Consider the following 18,587-nt stretch of genomic DNA (forward strand, 5'->3'; position numbering starts at 1 on the left):
TCTTGTTTTCTTAAATTTAGTGTACGCATCATTCCTAAGTTTCATCAACAGTTTTATATTGTCGGTGATCCAAGGGCGAAAAGTTTTTCTAGTTGTAATAATGCGTGTTGGAGCGTGGACATCAAAGAGAGTCAATATAAAAAAGTTTAAGAAATTTATCTTATCGTTAATATTGTTAAGTTTGACAATATTTTGCCAGGGTATTGCTACTAAATCTCTTGAAAACAATTCTAAACTGAAACTATTAAAATCCCTGTAGTGTAATATTTTAGGCAATGCCTTCACACCTGATAAATTTAAGTTCACGTAAACTAAGAAATGGTCAGCTATGTCATGCACCTATGATATGCTGACGACCTAGCAATAGTGGCAAGTGGGCAGACACCTGAGCAAATCAAAGAGAAAGCTGAGTACTGTATAGAAGAAACGAAACGAATCCTCGAATCGATGAGTTTCAGATTAGCGGCAAATAAGGCTGAACTAGTTATACTAGAAGGAAGGCGGACCTCACGGAAGGCAAGACCTCGCGGATTTCTGATGCTGTGATCAGAGCAAAAGAGAAAGAGGAGGATTTAGATGAGGCAAGAATTTAAGTAATAGTCTCTCACCACTAATGAGCAGAGGAGGAAACCTCGCCAATGAAGCCTCAAAATTTTGTGGTATTCCTACATTGGTGATTAATAATGTGCCTTAAAAATATTTTGTCCATTATGTTGAGGTTTTACTATATTTGTTTCACTTTAACCGTTGTATTATGGAGTTCTGAAAATAAAAATAGATTGAAAGCGGTCACAGAAATAGACTAAAATCGTATCATAAAAAAACAATAACTTGACGTGTTTCGGCGCGAATACATCGTTCATATTACATGGGGGAAAAAAAATATTGAAATGTTGACCCAGACAAATAATATAGAAACGCGTGATTTCCGATTCGTTGCTTCGATTCGGATATTTATATATAAACCGAAGTGTAAATATTTAGAATAGGCACTCTAAAAGACGCCATTCCAATGCGATGTAATCGTCTTTTTTTATTTTTCATTTTATCAGTATCATTTGATTATAATTTTTTCTATATAAATTGTTTTAATAAGATTAATTATTCGGTTCCTTCTTCGCCACCCTCATCGCCTCCACCTCCTTCACTTTCTTCTAAAGGATCGGGACATTCGTATCCTTCCGAAAGGGCGTTGTACCTCGGATTATGAAACAATGATTTGTCGCCATCCCCCCAAGGAAATCTCTTCGATCTAATCCTCATGTGAGGGTATTTAACAAATTTAATCCTTTTTTTCTCTTCTCTATACACCACTAAAAGTACCGTTAAACCGATGATAACCGGAACGGCTATCAAGGAGATTATCCGAAATTTATTTCCTTTTCCTTCACCTAAAAATACAATTAGAAATAACTAAAATCAATCTTAGTAAAGGATAAACTCACCTTCGTGGCTACATACCGGCCGTTGTTCAATTCCTTTATAAGATGTTGTGCTTACGAATCGTGAGCAGCCGATATACGATAAAATCCTATTCATTTGTGTTGATATCAAAAAAAATAGATTAATAAATTGATTAATTAAACATCAAAAAAATAAAATGACATTGTTTTTGACACAAAGAAAAAATTTGTTGGAGGAGAATAAATTTTTTTAATGATTGTTTTTTTGTCTGGTTTTGTTAATTTGAATTCGAGAGACAAAATGAGACGCGGAAGTACCTATAAATTGTTGTTGCATGCCATTTTTAAAACACAATGGTCCGTTGTGACGTGAACGGCAAGTTCATACTGTGGTTCATACGGCTAATTGAGTAATGGGTGGCTCGACGTACACAGTATTACACACATTGTAAACAATAAAAAGTTGTATATGGGATTATACAAATAAGTCGCGTTGTTGTTAAAACATAATAACAATTTCCATGATATTATTAAGTCCATCAAATTGCACCGACGCGTAATTAGAATCCAATTAACTCAAAAGTGGGTCAAGTACTTTAATGCGAGGGTGACAAAATCTAATAATTTCCAACAAAAAGATTTTTTTTTATTAAAAAAATATTCTTTCTCTAATATTTTCTTGTTTTTATTTTCCAGATAAAGCAATACGAGAAAATAGACAACGCGGAGGAGCGCCTGAAGGCGGCAAAGGATATATACGACAACTTTATCATGAAGGAACTTTTGTCTAGGTCACACGTAAGTCGTCTTCCTTTTCTTTCACGACCCTTTTGAAACTCTACAAACGAGAGTTTCTGCTGTTAGTTGTTCTAAAAGAATTAACGCGTTAAATCACAAATAATTCTTGTATAAAAAAATACATCTCTAAATTTCTGTGAAATGAGGGTTAATACTTCGAAAGAGATTGCTTTTCATTGTATGAAAACCAACTTGAATATAATGAATATTGATGTATATAAGCAAAATGCTTCATTAAAAAGTTACATGCGAATTTCAAGTTATTTTAATCATTTATCTAAAGAAAAGAGAAAAGAATAAATTGTGGGCTTCATGCAGCCCCGGATCTAGGGGGGGGCAAGCCGAGGTAGTTACCCCGGGCGGCATTTTATGGGGGCGCCTAATTCATATACATATATGTAGCAAAAAGAAAAATAAATTTGTTTCACTAAAAACACCTTACGTCTTAGTACATATATTGCGCGCGTTGTGCATATATCGATTACGCATTGTTCAAAATAAATATTTTAGATCTTGTCGTAACATGTTTTTTGAATTCTTATTACTCTACGCTTAAAAACATAATCACAGACGTATCTGATCTATGCTGCATGCGGAAAATAAGCTAAGATATCGGCTGGTCACGTGTATTACGTGTAGTAACGACGGTAACGTAACGACTGCATTTATTTATGTAGTTGGATTAACTAGCTGGTTTGCTGTTTGTGTAAGTGGTTAGTGACTACTAGTGTTATAATTATTTGTAAAATCAAACTACTAATAGGTAAGGAAGAATTTACGAGAATTTAATTAATTCGTTATTGTTTTACTTGAAAGCCTTCTTTTTATTATTCGCACATTGTTTACGACTCTTACCTCTTAACCTCTTACTTCTATACGGTATTTCCCCGGACTATTACAAAGACGTAAAAAAATTATTACTAATTTTTCAAACATAGCTCTGCTTAAATAATAAATAAATAATTTCTACACTTACTATGAAAGTTAATTCATTATTCCCACTTTTATCTAAAAATTGGACTTTTAAATTCTTTAAATTCAAATTACAAACACATAAAGAAGGAAATTTTCTTAATATTCATATGCATAATTCTTCTTGCAAAACACAATCCTACTCTCAAGCTCCATTTAGATCATCTACAAAAAGTTCAGGTGTCTTATTTATCGAAGACAGTACAAAATGAAATTATCCAACTACTGGCATGCAATGTTCGGAACACCATTATCGATGAGATTAAGGGGGCCAACTATTTCACCATCATGTTCGATTGCACCCCGGACATACCTCACAACGAACAAATGAGCCAGGTGTTTCGATATGTTAAAATTACAGGAAGTGAATGTGAAATAAAGGAAAGCTTTATTGATTTTGTACAGGTTGATGGAAAGACTGGAGAATATATCACACAGCAAATTTAAAAAAAACTAGAATTGGATGGTTTAGATATACAAAAGTGTCGTGGACAAGCCTACGACAACGGGTCGAATATGGCCGGTATATATAAAGGAGTTCAGGCAAGAGTTATGGAAGTGAATGAGTCTGCAAAGTTTGTACCATGCTTGTCACACTCTTTAAATTTAGTGGGCGTGCATTCGGCATCATCATCTCCAGATGCAATTAGTCTATTTGGGCTTGTACAAAAACTGTACTGCTTCTTTGTTGGATCCACCACACGATGGGAAATAATGAAACAATGTACAAAAACTAATCTGAAAGGAAGTAATCAGACAAGATGGTCGGCCAGACACTTAGTCGTTACAGCTTTAATAAATAATTTATCGGAAGTTGTCGAAGCCCTGGAAAAAATTACAGAATCCTCCCTTTCGGCAGAATCTAAATACGAATGTAGTCATCTACTGGGTGCAAAAATGAATTTTAAATTTATTCTTACATTAATAATTTGGTCAAATATTCTTCGAGAAATGAACAGGGTTAATGTTCAAATACAGAAAGAAGACATTATCATTTCACGTTCTGTAGCACTAATGCAAGGTCTAATTCATACCATATCTGAAATGAGAGAAAAATCAATAGAATTTTGGATTGAAGAAGCTACACCTGTATCAAAAAAGTTGGGAATTGAGCCAATCCTTAAAAGCAAACGAATTCCCATAAAGAAACGGCAACACAACGAAAAGTGCGGCGACGAGTCAAGAACTCTCAACGCGACTCAGTTGGTCTCCAAAGAAATAAAAATTATATTCGACAAAATTTTGACGGAAATGAATACAAGATTAGAAAGCGCGAAAGATCTGAACGAAAATTTCGCCTTCCTCAATGGTTACGCGTTTGTAAACATGTCTGCTGAAGAACTGCAGAAACATGGAGAACTTCTAGCTAGAACATATTCTAGAGACTTGAACATACTTGATTTTTGCCAAGAACTCGCTGTTTTTAAAAAGCAAGCTCCACTTGTAATCGGTATAAACGAAAAAACAACTGCATTCGACCTGTTGCAAGGTATATACAAACATGATCTGCAGGAAGCTTTTCCCAATATTAGTATAGCTTTAAGAATATACTGCACATTACCGACAACATCTGCAAGCTGTGAGCGAAGTTTCAGCAAATTGAAATTAATTAAAAGCTATCTTCGTTCAACAATGAGTCAAGAACGTCTATCTGGTCTCGCAATCCTAGCTATCGAAAATAAAACGGCTTGTGAGACAAACTTTGATTCAATCATAGATTCTTTCGCGGAAAGAAAAGCCAGATGCGTAAAGTTGTAGCGTGTAAAATTAATTTAAAAAAAATTAAAATTAAAGTAAAATTAAGTATTTTATTTTTCCCAATCATAAAAAATCTTCCAATTCCAATATTCCCATACAATTTATTGCCTACACTTGAAAATATTAAGTAAACTTTACGTTAAATAATAGTATATTTCATTACAAATTATAATTGACGTTTTCGGTTTTCGGTGTCGTGTACTGTAAATTTATTTTCTGAATTTTTGTAAATAATTAGCTCAAAATGTTAGAGGGGAGGGGCGCCAAAGTCCATTATTGCCCCGGTTCAGAAAAATCGTAGATCCGGGGCTGGCTTCATGTCCCCAGCCCCCCCACCTCAGCATATCTAAAATGTGAAAACGTTATTTGTTTGTGCTACGTTTGTGCCGCAAACTAGACGATTTGTGCTGCTTTGGTTCATGAGATATTTGCGTTTTTTGTAGGTGGGGCTGGAGACATGCCAGCCCCCCCACTATCAAAATTAAAATTTTTTTTATGGTATTCGTTTGTGCTACGTTTGTGCTGTTTTGTGCCGCAAACGCGATCGTTTGTGCTGCTTTTGTTCACAAGATATTTACGTTTTTTGTAGGTGGGGCTGGAGACATGCCAGCCCCCCCACTATCGAAATTAAAATTTCTTTTCATGGTATTTGTTTGTGCTACGTTTGTGCTGTTTTGTGCCGTAAACGCGGTCGTTTGTGCTGCTTTCGTTCGTGAGATATTCGAGTTTTTTGTAGGTGGAGCTGGAGACATGGAAATTAAAATTGTTCCCTATGCCGCCCCTGTTATACTGACATAAAAATGCTTAATGATAAAAATAGTTTTCGTTTGTGCTTCGTTTGTGCTGGTTTGTGCCGCAAACGCCAAGATTTGTGCTATTACGGTACGCCAGATATTGATTTATTTCGTATTGGGTGTGCGGGGAAATCGCCCCCGTTGTACTGACATAAAAATTTCCTAATAGTTTTCGATTGTGCTTCGTTTGTGCTGGTTTGTGCCGCAAACGCCAAGATTTGTATCTGTATTAAGCTGACAAAACTGCAATTTGACAGCTTAATACAGATACTTTGCCATTCATACTGTGATAGTACCTCCTTCCAAACCCTACTTGACAAAACTGATAATTTGTTGATGAAGTTGCTTCAAAAGCTTGTGAAAGGAGAGGTTTCCAAGACAGTTTACCTTTATCGTTCAAAAATATTAATTGAAAAGTGGAGAAAAAATTATGAAAGTGCCGGTTGTAACTTACCCATATATAATTTTTGAAACCTTCACTGCATGTCAACTTTCTTTTGAAATGTTTCCGAAAGTTATTGTGATGAAAAATATCACGTACCATTTGAAGGGTCTAGTAGACTATTTTGGAGGTGTATCAGCCAAAAGTGTTGGACATTTCGTGTCTTATTGGCACAAAAATTGTGTTTGGCAAAAGTACGATGATTTAAACAACAAAAGTTCATCAATTAAAAAGAAAATGTGTAACAACGTACAAACCATCGTATACGTCAAATAAAGTTAATTGCAAAATGTAAGGTACCTGCAGCAAATAAGGACCACTTAATTTCAAACCGTAATAAAATTGTGTATGAAAAAGTAGAAAAACAAAATTTGACTCATCAATGAGTTTTTTAAAAAAACCCACTGTTAAACAGCTGCTTCAATGGACCTTATTAAATAACCCTACTACAATAATATTTAAAAAAAAATCGCCAGTTCTTAATTAATGATGTTGACCTATTTTATTTAAAAACTTCAGATGCTAGAGTAGAATTCTTCAACTGGAAGTTTTTAAACTGGTTTCTTCTTAAGAATTGTGGGCCATATTCCGCGCACCCTTGATAAGAAATAAATTAATATCTGGCGTACTTTAATAGCACAAATCTTGGCGTTTGCGGCACAAACCAGCACAAACGAAAACTATTAGGGCATTTTTATGTCAGTACAACAGGGGCGGCATAGCGAACAATTTTAATTTCCATGTCTTCAGCCCCACCTACAAAAACCTCGAATATCTCACGAACGACCGCGTTTACGGCACAAAACAGCACAAACGTAGCACAAACGAATACCATGAAAAGAAATTTTAATTTAGATAGTGGAGGGGCTGGCATGTCTTCAGCCCCACCTACAAAAAACGCAAATATCTCACGAACCAAAGCAGCGCAAAGCGTCTCGTTTGCGGCACAAACGAGCACAAACGTATCACAAACAAATGGCGTTTTCAAAATTTAGATATGCTGATGTGGGGGGCTGGGGACATGGAGCCTAAATTGTGGGCTATAGAGATGAAATACCTGAAAAGAGTAAAGGAGGTGACGAAGAGAGACACAATTAGGAATGATGGCATCAGGAAAAAATTAAATATTGTGGTTCTCAACGACTTTATACGAAAGAGGGCAGCTCAGTTGGTGGAGAATGTAGGATACTAGATAGATGAAACAAGTATAGTTGGAAAGAAAATACGAGTTTGGAAAGAAAATTAAAAGTGATTTTTCAACAAATGGATTTTATACGAATTTTTAAAACTTAATCGACGAAAATTGCAAAATTCGAAACAGTTGTCGATCATTTCAAAAATTTATTTCTCAAGAACTAAAAGCGATTTTTCAAAACGGCTTCTTGCATTAAAAAAAGAATACTTTAATTAATAATTGGTGATATTTCCACAAGGATTCTTCAAGAAATTAATTTTATAGCGAATTTTGAAAGTTATCAATGAAAAAGGCAACATTGAATATTTTATCAAAACTTCAAATATTGTTGTCTCAAAAACTAAAAGTTATTTTTCAAAACCGATTAGTTCATTGGAAAGAGGACACTCTTATTAACACTTTGGGAAATTTTCATACTCATATTCTAAGAAATGGATTTTATATGAATTTTTAAAACTTAATCGACGAAAATTGCAAAATTCGAAACAGTTGTCGATCATTTCAAAAATTTATTTCTCAAGAACTAAAAGCGATTTTTCAAAACGGCTTCTTGCATTAAAAAGAGGATACTTTAATTAATAATTGGTGATATTTCCACAAGGATTCTTCAAGAAATTAATTTTATAGCGAATTTTGAAAGTTATCGATGAAAAAGGCAACATTGAAAATTTTATCAAAACTTCAAATATTGTTGTCTCAAAAACTAAAAGTTATTTTTCAAAACCGATTAGTTCATTGGAAAGAGGACACTCTTATTAACACTTTGGGAAATTTTCATACTCATATTCTAAGAAATGGATTTTATATGAATTTTTAACACTTAATCGACGAAAATTGCAAAATTCGAAACAGTTGTCGATCATTTCAAAAATTTATTTCTCAAGAACTAAAAGCGATTTTTCAAAACGGCTTTTTGCATTAAAAAGAGGATACTTTAATTAATAATTGGTGATATTTCCACAAGGATTCTTCAAGAAATTAATTTTATAGCGAATTTTGAAAGTTATCGATGAAAAAGGCAACATTGAAAATTTTATCAAAACTTCAAATATTGTTGTCTCAAAAACTAAAAGTTATTTTTCAAAACCGATTAGTTCATTGGAAAGAGGACACTCTTATTAACACTTTGGGAAATTTTCATACTCATATTCTAAGAAATGGATTTTATATGAATTTTTAACACTTAATCGACGAAAATTGCAAAATTCGAAACAGTTGTCGATCATTTCAAAAATTTATTTCTCAAGAACTAAAAGCGATTTTTCAAAACGGCTTTTTGCATTAAAAAGAGGATACTTTAATTAATAATTGGTGATATTTCCACAAGGATTCTTCAAGAAATTAATTTTATAGCGAATTTTGAAAGTTATCGATGAAAAAGGCAACATTGAAAATTTTATCAAAACTTCAAATATTGTTGTCTCAAAAACTAAAAGTTATTTTTCAAAACCGATTAGTTCATTGGAAAGAGGACACTCTTATTAACACTTTGGGAAATTTTCATACTCATATTCTAAGAAATGGATTTTATATGAATTTTTAACACTTAATCGACGAAAATTGCAAAATTCGAAACAGTTGTCGATCATTTCAAAAATTTATTTCTCAAGAACTAAAAGCGATTTTTCAAAACGGCTTTTTGCATTAAAAAGAGGATACTTTAATTAATAATTGGTGATATTTCCACAAGGATTCTTCAAGAAATTAATTTTATAGCGAATTTTGAAAGTTATCGATGAAAAAGGCAACATTGAAAATTTTATCAAAACTTCAAATATTGTTGTCTCAAAAACTAAAAGTTATTTTTCAAAACCGATTAGTTCATTGGAAAGAGGACACTCTTATTAACACTTTGGGAAATTTTCATACTTATATTCTAAGAAATGGATTTTATATGAATTTTTAAAACTTAATCGACGAAAATTGCAAAATTCGAAACAGTTGTCGATCATTTCAAAAATTTATTTCTCAAGAACTAAAAGCGATTTTTCAAAACGGCTTCTTGCATTAAAAAGAGGATACTTTAATTAATAATTGGTGATATTTCCACAAGGATTCTTCAAGAAATTAATTTTATAGCGAATTTTGAAAGTTATCGATGAAAAAGGCAACATTGAAAATTTTATCAAAACTTCAAATATTGTTGTCTCAAAAACTAAAAGTTATTTTTCGAAACCGATTAGTTCATTGGAAAGAGGACACTCTTATTAACACTTTGGGAAATTTTCATACTTATATTCTAAGAAATGGATTTTATATGAATTTTTAAAACTTAATCGGCGATTCGGGTTGAATTTGATTAGTATCTGCAGTGTTCAACACCTAAAAGAGCTACTAATTCCTATGAATGGTGGAGTACTAAGTAATAAGTTTTTGATATCCGGTCAAAGCCGGATATTTGGTAACTATCCGGTATCCGGCCGGATTTTAAAAAATGGCTAAAAATGGCTTAGTATTACTTCAAAGCCTTGTAACCGGTTAGGAAACCTTGCTTTTCTAGACATAATTATATTCAAAAACTCACTCTTAAAAGTCTTCATCATTACTGCACGAGAGACTAAAGTCTTCATCTATCGACTCCTCCTCTGCAGTGATGGATTCATGCTCTTGAGATGACTTTTTTAATAATGAAATTACTTCATCGGAAATATTCTCTATTTTTTTAGGAGCGAAACTTCTGAAGTTTGTAATTAAACTAATAACGTATTGAACGGATCTTCGATGTTAGTGATTCTGGACGTTTTTCTAGCGTGATCTCTCCAAACCTTCGACAATCCTTGTTGCGGGCTTCCTGCAATCCAGAAATTCCAGAAATTTATTTCGTATTTACTCGCAATTGTCTTTAATAAAACTGCAAACCGTTTAATTAGTTCCTCATTCACTCTGGTTTGCTTATATCCACAAGTAGGTCCATCTAGGCTAAACCAGCTTTGCAGAAATTGATTGTGCAACTATAGGTAGTAAGCGTAGTAAACTTTGCACTTTGCCAGCAATATTTTAAATACAAACAAAAATTGTCACCAAAATATACAAGGAACAATTTCTCTCAAAGCACTGCCGAGGTCGCTTTGATATAGTAACGAATAATCACACATACTGCATGAATAAACTACCGTTTGAGATTTTTGTTGTTTAATTATATTTAATTTTTGTTACAGGATTATTCCAAAGAATGTTTACAACATGTACAAAACCACATAACTAGAACAGATGTGCCAGTTACTCTTTTTGAGGTAAGAAAATGAAATATATTAACAATCCCATTTAGAGAAATTGTTTTGTGTTATTCGAAGAACTTACAAAAACATTTATTTTCCAAAAAAAATAGTAATATTCTCGGTAAAAGGGATGTGTATTATAAAAGGACCTGTTTACTCTAATAAAATTCCGTTGCATATTTCAAAGCGGCAGCGAGGACTTTATTTCTCTTTATTACGCAACGCGAGACGCTCGCTTACCGGAAACTGTAAACAAAAATGCACAAAGCCCGTTAAGTAATTAAATTCGGTTGCACAACCGATTTATTTGAATGCCCGATTGTGTGGCTATGATGAATCTAACAACTTTGCCTATGAGTTGAATTAAAATTAAAATTAATGCAAGTTTTATTTATAATTTTATTTCAAATCTTAAAATGAGATAAAAGAAATAATTATAATTATTTTTTATGCGGTTTTTTCTTGAATTAGACGTCATAATTTTCTTATCAGAATGGATTAAATGCGGTAAATTTTTTTGTATTATTTATTTAATAAATTAATATTAAAATAAATAAATAATAATCGTGTTGCGTAAATGGAACTAAATCCTTGAAAGAAGAACGTCAACGCTTTCCATTTTTTTATTACTATTATTACTTGATGGATTTATTGTTTAAATATATTATTCTTATTGAATACGAGGAAACAGAGAAGTCCCCGTCATCATTAGTGAGCGTCACAGTATTAATTCACCTTTCCCATTGACGTCAAACACTTTTGGAAACCGAAACATTATCGGAAACGACAAGTTACTTTCTAAAAATGGTTTTACAAAAATACCAACACCATGACTATTAAATTAACGTAATTATTTCTTTTTTTTTAGCCTTATATAGAAGAAATATACAATCATTTACGAGATGAACCGTTCAGGAAATTTTTAGAGAGGTGAGTCGAATCGAAAAATGAACTTGGAAGCATTTATTTACTCGAAACGTAGTGAAATTTACATCGAAATTTACGATAGTGACGTCAATCGACAATCTAAATACCTACATGTGCTTCTAATTACATCGTTCGACGTTTATATTCCCATTTTTCTTCCGAAATCGTTTATTATTAAATTCCCTTTGTTTCAGCGAGAAATATACGAGATTTTGTCAATGGAAAAATTTAGAACTTAATATACAGGTAACTAATTTTTTTAATTTAATCAGTCCAGTGGAGATATGAAATAAAATTTTAATCACCTTTGTAATATTTTCCTTTGTATGTACAGCATACAAAGGATGTTACAATATGAATACAATAAAACCTCGATAAAATGGATTAAGAGGGGATTCCGGTCAAAAATTCTTTTGCAATTATATACCTTGTAACTGGTAATCACGATTACTAAAAAACTTCTGGCTCTATTGTGCTCAACCTTTGTACATATTGTAGTTATCGTCTGAAATAGAATCAAAACAAAATATTCATTTTTATTAATTTTACAACCTTTGAAATGTAAATAAATGAAATGGAATTTTCAAATTAACGCTATTTTGTATCTATAAATGTTTTTTTTTCATTTATTCTAGTTCGAACGGTAGCTGCAGATGTATTTTTTCTTCATAATTACCATGAAAAATTGAGGTGGTTTGATAAATTTATACGATACATAATTACCATGGTTACAGCGGTTTTAAGCGCTCTGGCAGATAAGTTAGTACTGTATTACAATGTACGGATATTTTTGTCGGTGAGATTATCGGCAGGATAACTTATCGCCAAATATTTATGATTACATTGATTACCAAGGTTTTTATAAAAAACTTTGTATGGTTACTGCATAAGTTAACCTATAACATTAACCCTATATATACGATGTGTCAGTTGTCAGTCGTGAAAATTTTTTTAAACTATTATTGTCAAAATCAATTCAAACTTCAAAGAAAGACGTTAGCGTTACCATTCTACGGCATAAATCACTAGATATGGGGAAAAAGCTACTACCAACCGACTCTTATTTCGACGATAGCAATCCTACCAACAAAAACAGTTTGTACAACTGCGAATATCTTTATCCTCCTGATAAGTTTATCGGCCGGATAGATATCAGGTAGATTTATTGTACAACCGGCCCTAAGAGCGCCAATTTATCTATCGGTTAAATTTATCAAGATGTGGTAAAAGTGGGCCTAAAAGACGTATTTTGAAATATAATCAAATAAAATACATCTTATAGAAGTTTAATATGTGTACTAATATTTTGTAGATACCCCGGTATAATTAATAACTGTAAACAATTTTGCGTAAAAAATTAATAGTTACCTAAAACATTGGGATTCTAGATCGGAATTCCCCCTTTAAGACGGCTAAACCCCAATATTTTTAATTCTTGGTCTAGTGTTAGTTCTACTGAATAACTTTGAAGGGCTCCGAACACGCACGGCTAAACCCAAATGTTTTTAGTCTCCTATAAGAAGATATTTACTCATACTCCGCCGAGGTCGCTTGCGGGCGAGGCGCTAGATTCTTCAAAACAGACGATTTTTTGTTAATATTTTAAATCTAGTGCCTCGTCCACAAGCGACCTCGGCGATTTGAGGCAAAATTGTTCCTTATACAGGCTGATTTATTAGCTCACCATCAAACTTTGACATATGATAGCTAATCCAATTACCAAAATAAAATGTTAATGAACCCTATTTCAATTATTTACGAAATTATAACACTTTAAAGTTTTCTGCAGCGAATTTATTAATAGTCAGTAAAATCAAATATTTAACAAAAACAAAGTTGTCGTTGTAATATGTCAGTTTGCTGTAAGGTTTAATTATTACATACAAGAAGAAACTCAAAATGTACGCTTCTAGCACTGAAGAGTATGCTGATACAATTTTCGTGTATGGTTTTTGCAATTGAAATGCTCGACAATCAGTACGACATTATCAAGAAAAATTTTCACAGCATCATTTGCCGTATTATTCAGTTTTTAGCGATTCTTTCAGAAGACTTCGAGCAACATGTAATCCTGCTCCAGCACTTACTAAATCAGTTTTTGACACTTAGGAAATTGTTTAAAATAATTGGTTACCATAGTTACTCATGGCTATTGCTATTTTCATCATGTCAACAAATCTGAAGTAGTTAACTTTAAAGTAATTTTTCTCGAACATTTTAAACAATATTAATATTGACTGTATTAGATTCAGAAAAAAATCTTCTTTCATATTCCGTAATAAAAATGGGGGATTGCCATTTGAAAAAAATACCGATGACGTCATAACTCGTTTAAAAATGCCGGAAGAAATTTGAAATCTGCACCAAACAATTGCAAAAAAATTAAATCTTTAGACCCGTTTCAGGGATTATTCCATAAATCGTTTATAATGATTTTATCGCCTATATCCGTTACTTTACGGACACACTGTATATAACGCTCAAACACTTATTAGTAATAATGCCAGAATTTACTAATCAAGAGGTTTCTGCAATGGAAGCGGCTTTCCAAAAATTTCCAAATCGTAGGCAGCAGTCTTTACGCGTAATTGGTATTGCACAAACTCATGGAGGAGGTCCACGTGTTTATCACAATGTACAGACATAGGAAGGCTCTATTGACGTGGTTATTGATGAACCTTTCGTAAGCACAAGAAAAGTTGTCAGACTTCTCAATCTTTTGTACATCGAATTACTTTATTACATATTATAAGTATTATATAATTTATTACATTAATTACGGCGAGATGGTGTCAAGAACGTGCATAACAGTTACGTTGTTATGTTTGGGTTGTTATCTTCACTAGAAACATGTTGCCACCTGTGTTGATTGATCAAAGATTTAATTTAGGCGTATATCTAAATCTATTGGAAAACACAGTAGAAAATATCATGGATGATATTCCGTTGGCACAGCTGGACGACATTTGATTGATACCAACATGATGGTGACTTAATTAAGTAAATGACCATTTTGATACAAGCTGGATCGTCATGGTCCTGTAGTATAGTTTCCAAGATCGCCAGATCTCAAACCACTAGATTTTTTTATTAACAAATACCATGATTTAAAAATATTGATTCCGTTATATCGAGGTTTTACAGTATTTTTAACCAATTTGTTCATAAATTAATTTTTTGTAATATTTATAGCTCACAATGAATGACTTCAGTGTACACCGGATAATTGGCAGGGGAGGTTTTGGTGAAGTGTACGGTTGCCGAAAAGCGGATACTGGTAAAATGTACGCAATGAAATGCCTCGATAAGAAACGAATCAAAATGAAACAAGGCGAAACGTTAGCGTTGAACGAACGCATAATGCTTTCGTTGGTTAGCACCGGAATCGACTGCCCGTTCATCGTTTGCATGACATACGCCTTCCATACACCCGACAAACTCTGTTTCATACTCGATTTAATGAACGGCGGTGATCTCCATTACCATCTCAGTCAACACGGCGTTTTTAATGAGTCTGAAATGAAATTTTACGCGGCCGAAGTTATATTAGGTAATTAAATAATGATTAAAACAACCAATTTATTCAATAACAACGTTTAATTTAGGTTTAGAGCACATGCATCGGAGATATATAGTTTACCGAGATTTAAAACCTGCCAATATATTATTAGATGAGCATGGTCACGTGCGGATATCGGATCTCGGTTTAGCTTGTGATTTTTCCAAAAAGAAACCTCACGCTAGTGTGTAAGATAACCAAACTTTTTATTAAACATTAAAATCGTGAGATATCTTTCATAATCTCAAACCGATTTAATTAATTGTGGTTAATTCTTTGTTTTAGGGGAACTCATGGTTATATGGCCCCGGAAGTTCTTTCGAAAGGCACCGCGTACGATTCGAGCGCCGATTGGTTCAGTTTCGGTTGTATGCTTTACAAGTTACTAAAAGGCCACTCTCCTTTCCGCCAACACAAAACCAAGGATAAACACGAAATAGATCGAATGACGCTAACCATGAACGTTGAGTTACCAGACACGTTTAGTAAAGAATTAAAATCGTTATTAGAAGGATTACTTCAACGCGACGTTGATAAACGATTAGGATGTAAAGGCAATGGGTAAATTTATGAAACATTTCTGTTAATAAAAATTTATTTAAATTGAATCAACAGAGCCGATGAAGTAAAGGAGCACCCTTTCTTTGGTGGTATCGATTGGCAACAAGTGTATATGCAAAAATATAGCCCCCCGTTGATGCCACCAAGAGGGGAAGTAAACGCGGCCGATGCTTTCGACATCGGCTCATTTGACGAAGAAGACACCAAAGGTATTAAGGTAAAATAAAAAAAAAATAATCAAAAATAACCAAAATAAATCAAGAAATTAATTCCAGCTCACAGAAGCTGATCAAGAACTGTACAAAAACTTTCCTCTAGTCATTTCCGAACGTTGGCAAAACGAAGTTGCTGAAACGGTCTTCGATACGATTAATTTCGAAGCGAACAAAGCCGAAAACAAGAAAAAGGCCAAACAAAAAATGAAATTTGATTTAGATGAAAAAGGTATTAATCGATTTTGATTATCTCATTTCTTTTTTGATCGTCATGATTCTTTTAGAATCAGATTGTATCCTGCAAGGATACATTAAAAAACTTGGCGGACCTTGGACGTCCAGCTGGCAAATGCGCTACGCGAAACTTTATCCCAATCGGATAGAGCTTCATCCGGAATCTGCGAAACCCGAAATGTTCTTTATGGATCAAGTCGAGGAGGTTAGCCCCGATTTGGTTCAAGTCAAAAACGAGAATTGTATAGTTATTAGGATGAGAGATGGAAAAATAGTTCTTACTTATCCTGTAAGTAACAATTAATTGTTTAATTAATCCAAAATTCAATTTAAAGTCGATTTCATTAATCCATTATACTCTATTTTTTTATTTTTTATTTCGGAGGAGTAAAATGAAAAGTTACATTTACACATTGTAATTTTTCAAAGCTATTTTTTGGCGGGAGCTATTTGTTTAAACATAATAAAGACCCAATCATTTGACATTACACTAAAACCTCGATATAATGGATTAATACGGGGAAGGCAGTGTCCATTATAGCTCAATAAAAATATACAATAATCTAGCGTTGAATAACAAATAAAACTAGACTAATAGAAACATTCCGTTTAGCTGTACCTCTCTTAAGACGGCTGGTAGGTTGTAAGTAGCGCTAGTTAGCATAAAATATCACTGTTGCATATTTTTATTGAACTAAAACTAGAACTAACACAAGACCTAGAACTAGAAACATTCGGATTTAGCCGCACGTCTCTCAAGACGGCTAAACCCGAATGATTCTAGTTCTATGTTTTGTGTTAGTTATAGTGTTAGTGCAATACTAGAACTATCGGGTTTAGTCCTGAAAAAAACTTTCAGTTGTCAATGTTAACTTTAATTTTATTATTATATTCGTAATCTTCACAAAATAACCTTTAAAGTAAGTCCAAATTTGACGCAGTTATCTCAAAAAACCAAAAAGTTCGAACTTTCAACTTTTAATTTTGACATATTTGTCAACTTCATAAAAAATCCTTTAAAATGAGTCCAAACTCGACATATTTAACTTTAATATTAATGGAAATACGATCACTTCCGGTTTGAAACGTCAATTTTGACATATTTGTCATCTTCATTAAAAAACCTTTAAAATAAGTCCAAACATGACGCAATTATCTCAAAAAACAAAAAAGGTACAATAAAAAACATTAAACCCGAAGTTAGCAACAATGAAGATAGCAATTTAATTTTTAAATATTAATACCAACCTTAATTTTTGATTTTTTTTATTATATTTTTGTTTTTGTGACAAATTTTAAGACATTTTATGAAAATTAAGATTATATTAAAATGACATTGACATTTCAAACCCGGAAGTTGCTTCTATCTCGAGTAATATTGGAATTAAGCGTATCATATTTGGGCTAATTTTAAAGGATTTTTTCACGACGATTACAAATATGTCAAAATTGACGTTGATATTCCCAACCGGAAGTTGATCATAACTTCATTAATATTGAAGATAAATAGGTCGTGTTTGTACTCGTTTTAAAGGATTTTTAATGAAGATTACAAATATGTCAAAATTGAGGTTGACATTTAAAATCTGAAGTTAGTTATCATATAATAAGAATAATGGACAACTTCATGGTGTCCTTTCATGATGTATTCTTGTAAACATGATACATTTATCTAAAAAAAAAACAAAAAAACAAAACAAGATAGACTAAAAACAAGAACCTTAAATGTTTTTAGTTCTTAGTATAGTGTTACTTCTAGTTTTAATTCAACAAAAATATATAACTTGGTGATATCTTATAAATAGTAACGAAAAACTTTATTTTTAGATCTAAAAATACCCGGCGAATTTAATTTCGTTGAAATCGAATCATTATTCTTAAATCATCCTCCATTTTGTTTTTATTACTATCGAATTTGATTAATCTTAAATCGTATTCGTAATCTACATTAAATTCCCTTTAAGATGAGCCCAAACTCGGTCGAGTTATCTTAAAAAACAACACCACCAACTTCCGGTTGTCACTTTTTTGAGGTTATGTCAAAATTAAATGTGGATATCTCGGGTATTTTTGAAGATAATTGGGTCGTGTTTGGACTCAAATTAAAGGATTTTTAATTTCCCACGTGATTATGCACAAAGATAAAACCTAACTTCACTCTACGTTAAACGTGAAATTAATTTTATTCGTTATTATCCGCCATTTTAACGCAACGTCAATATATTTATTGCCAACCATAAAAAAACAAAAAAAATTCATTGAAGTTTATTTTTTATTACGATTCTAGTGCTAGGTATAGTGTTAATTCTACATAGTAACATTGCTAGTGTAAAACTAGAAGTAACACTATACGTGCGACTAAACCCGAACGCTTTTTAGCGGCCGACAACATCTCGAATTTTCGTAGTGTAATTTTTGTTTAAAACTGACCAATAGCTTCTTTTTGGCGGTTTAATTTGAAAACACTCCTTCGAATTAAAAAATAGAGTATAGTTAACAATAATCAAAGTA

At 32.7% G+C, this 18,587-nt stretch overlaps 2 protein-coding genes across 2 annotated transcripts in view; one reads left to right on the top strand and one right to left on the bottom strand.

Annotated features, from left to right (window-relative positions):
- LOC111417188 (G protein-coupled receptor kinase 1) overlaps positions 1-18,587 on the top strand; it is a 38,470-nt gene that overhangs the window by 16,032 nt on the left and 3,851 nt on the right. Inside the window, exons 4-13 of the mRNA XM_023049399.2 lie at positions 2,100-2,201; positions 10,521-10,595; positions 11,449-11,510; positions 11,702-11,753; positions 14,700-15,057; positions 15,113-15,254; positions 15,352-15,627; positions 15,682-15,844; positions 15,903-16,071; positions 16,127-16,365. Of these exons, the coding sequence (XP_022905167.1) occupies positions 2,100-2,201; positions 10,521-10,595; positions 11,449-11,510; positions 11,702-11,753; positions 14,700-15,057; positions 15,113-15,254; positions 15,352-15,627; positions 15,682-15,844; positions 15,903-16,071; positions 16,127-16,365 (1,638 nt within the window). The remainder of the gene's footprint in view (positions 1-2,099; positions 2,202-10,520; positions 10,596-11,448; positions 11,511-11,701; positions 11,754-14,699; positions 15,058-15,112; positions 15,255-15,351; positions 15,628-15,681; positions 15,845-15,902; positions 16,072-16,126; positions 16,366-18,587) is intronic.
- On the bottom strand, positions 1,014-1,616 carry LOC111417191 (cytochrome c oxidase subunit 6A1, mitochondrial-like). Its single transcript, XM_023049405.2, has 2 exons — positions 1,446-1,616; positions 1,014-1,391 (listed from the first exon to the last, which is right to left on the bottom strand). Exons 1-2 carry the CDS (start codon positions 1,537-1,539, stop codon positions 1,102-1,104), a joined length of 384 nt encoding a protein of 127 aa, XP_022905173.1. The 5' UTR covers positions 1,540-1,616; the 3' UTR covers positions 1,014-1,101.

This window comes from Onthophagus taurus, chromosome 5 (genome assembly GCF_036711975.1).
Source record: "Onthophagus taurus isolate NC chromosome 5, IU_Otau_3.0, whole genome shotgun sequence".
NCBI classification, from domain to species: domain Eukaryota; kingdom Metazoa; phylum Arthropoda; class Insecta; order Coleoptera; family Scarabaeidae; genus Onthophagus; species Onthophagus taurus.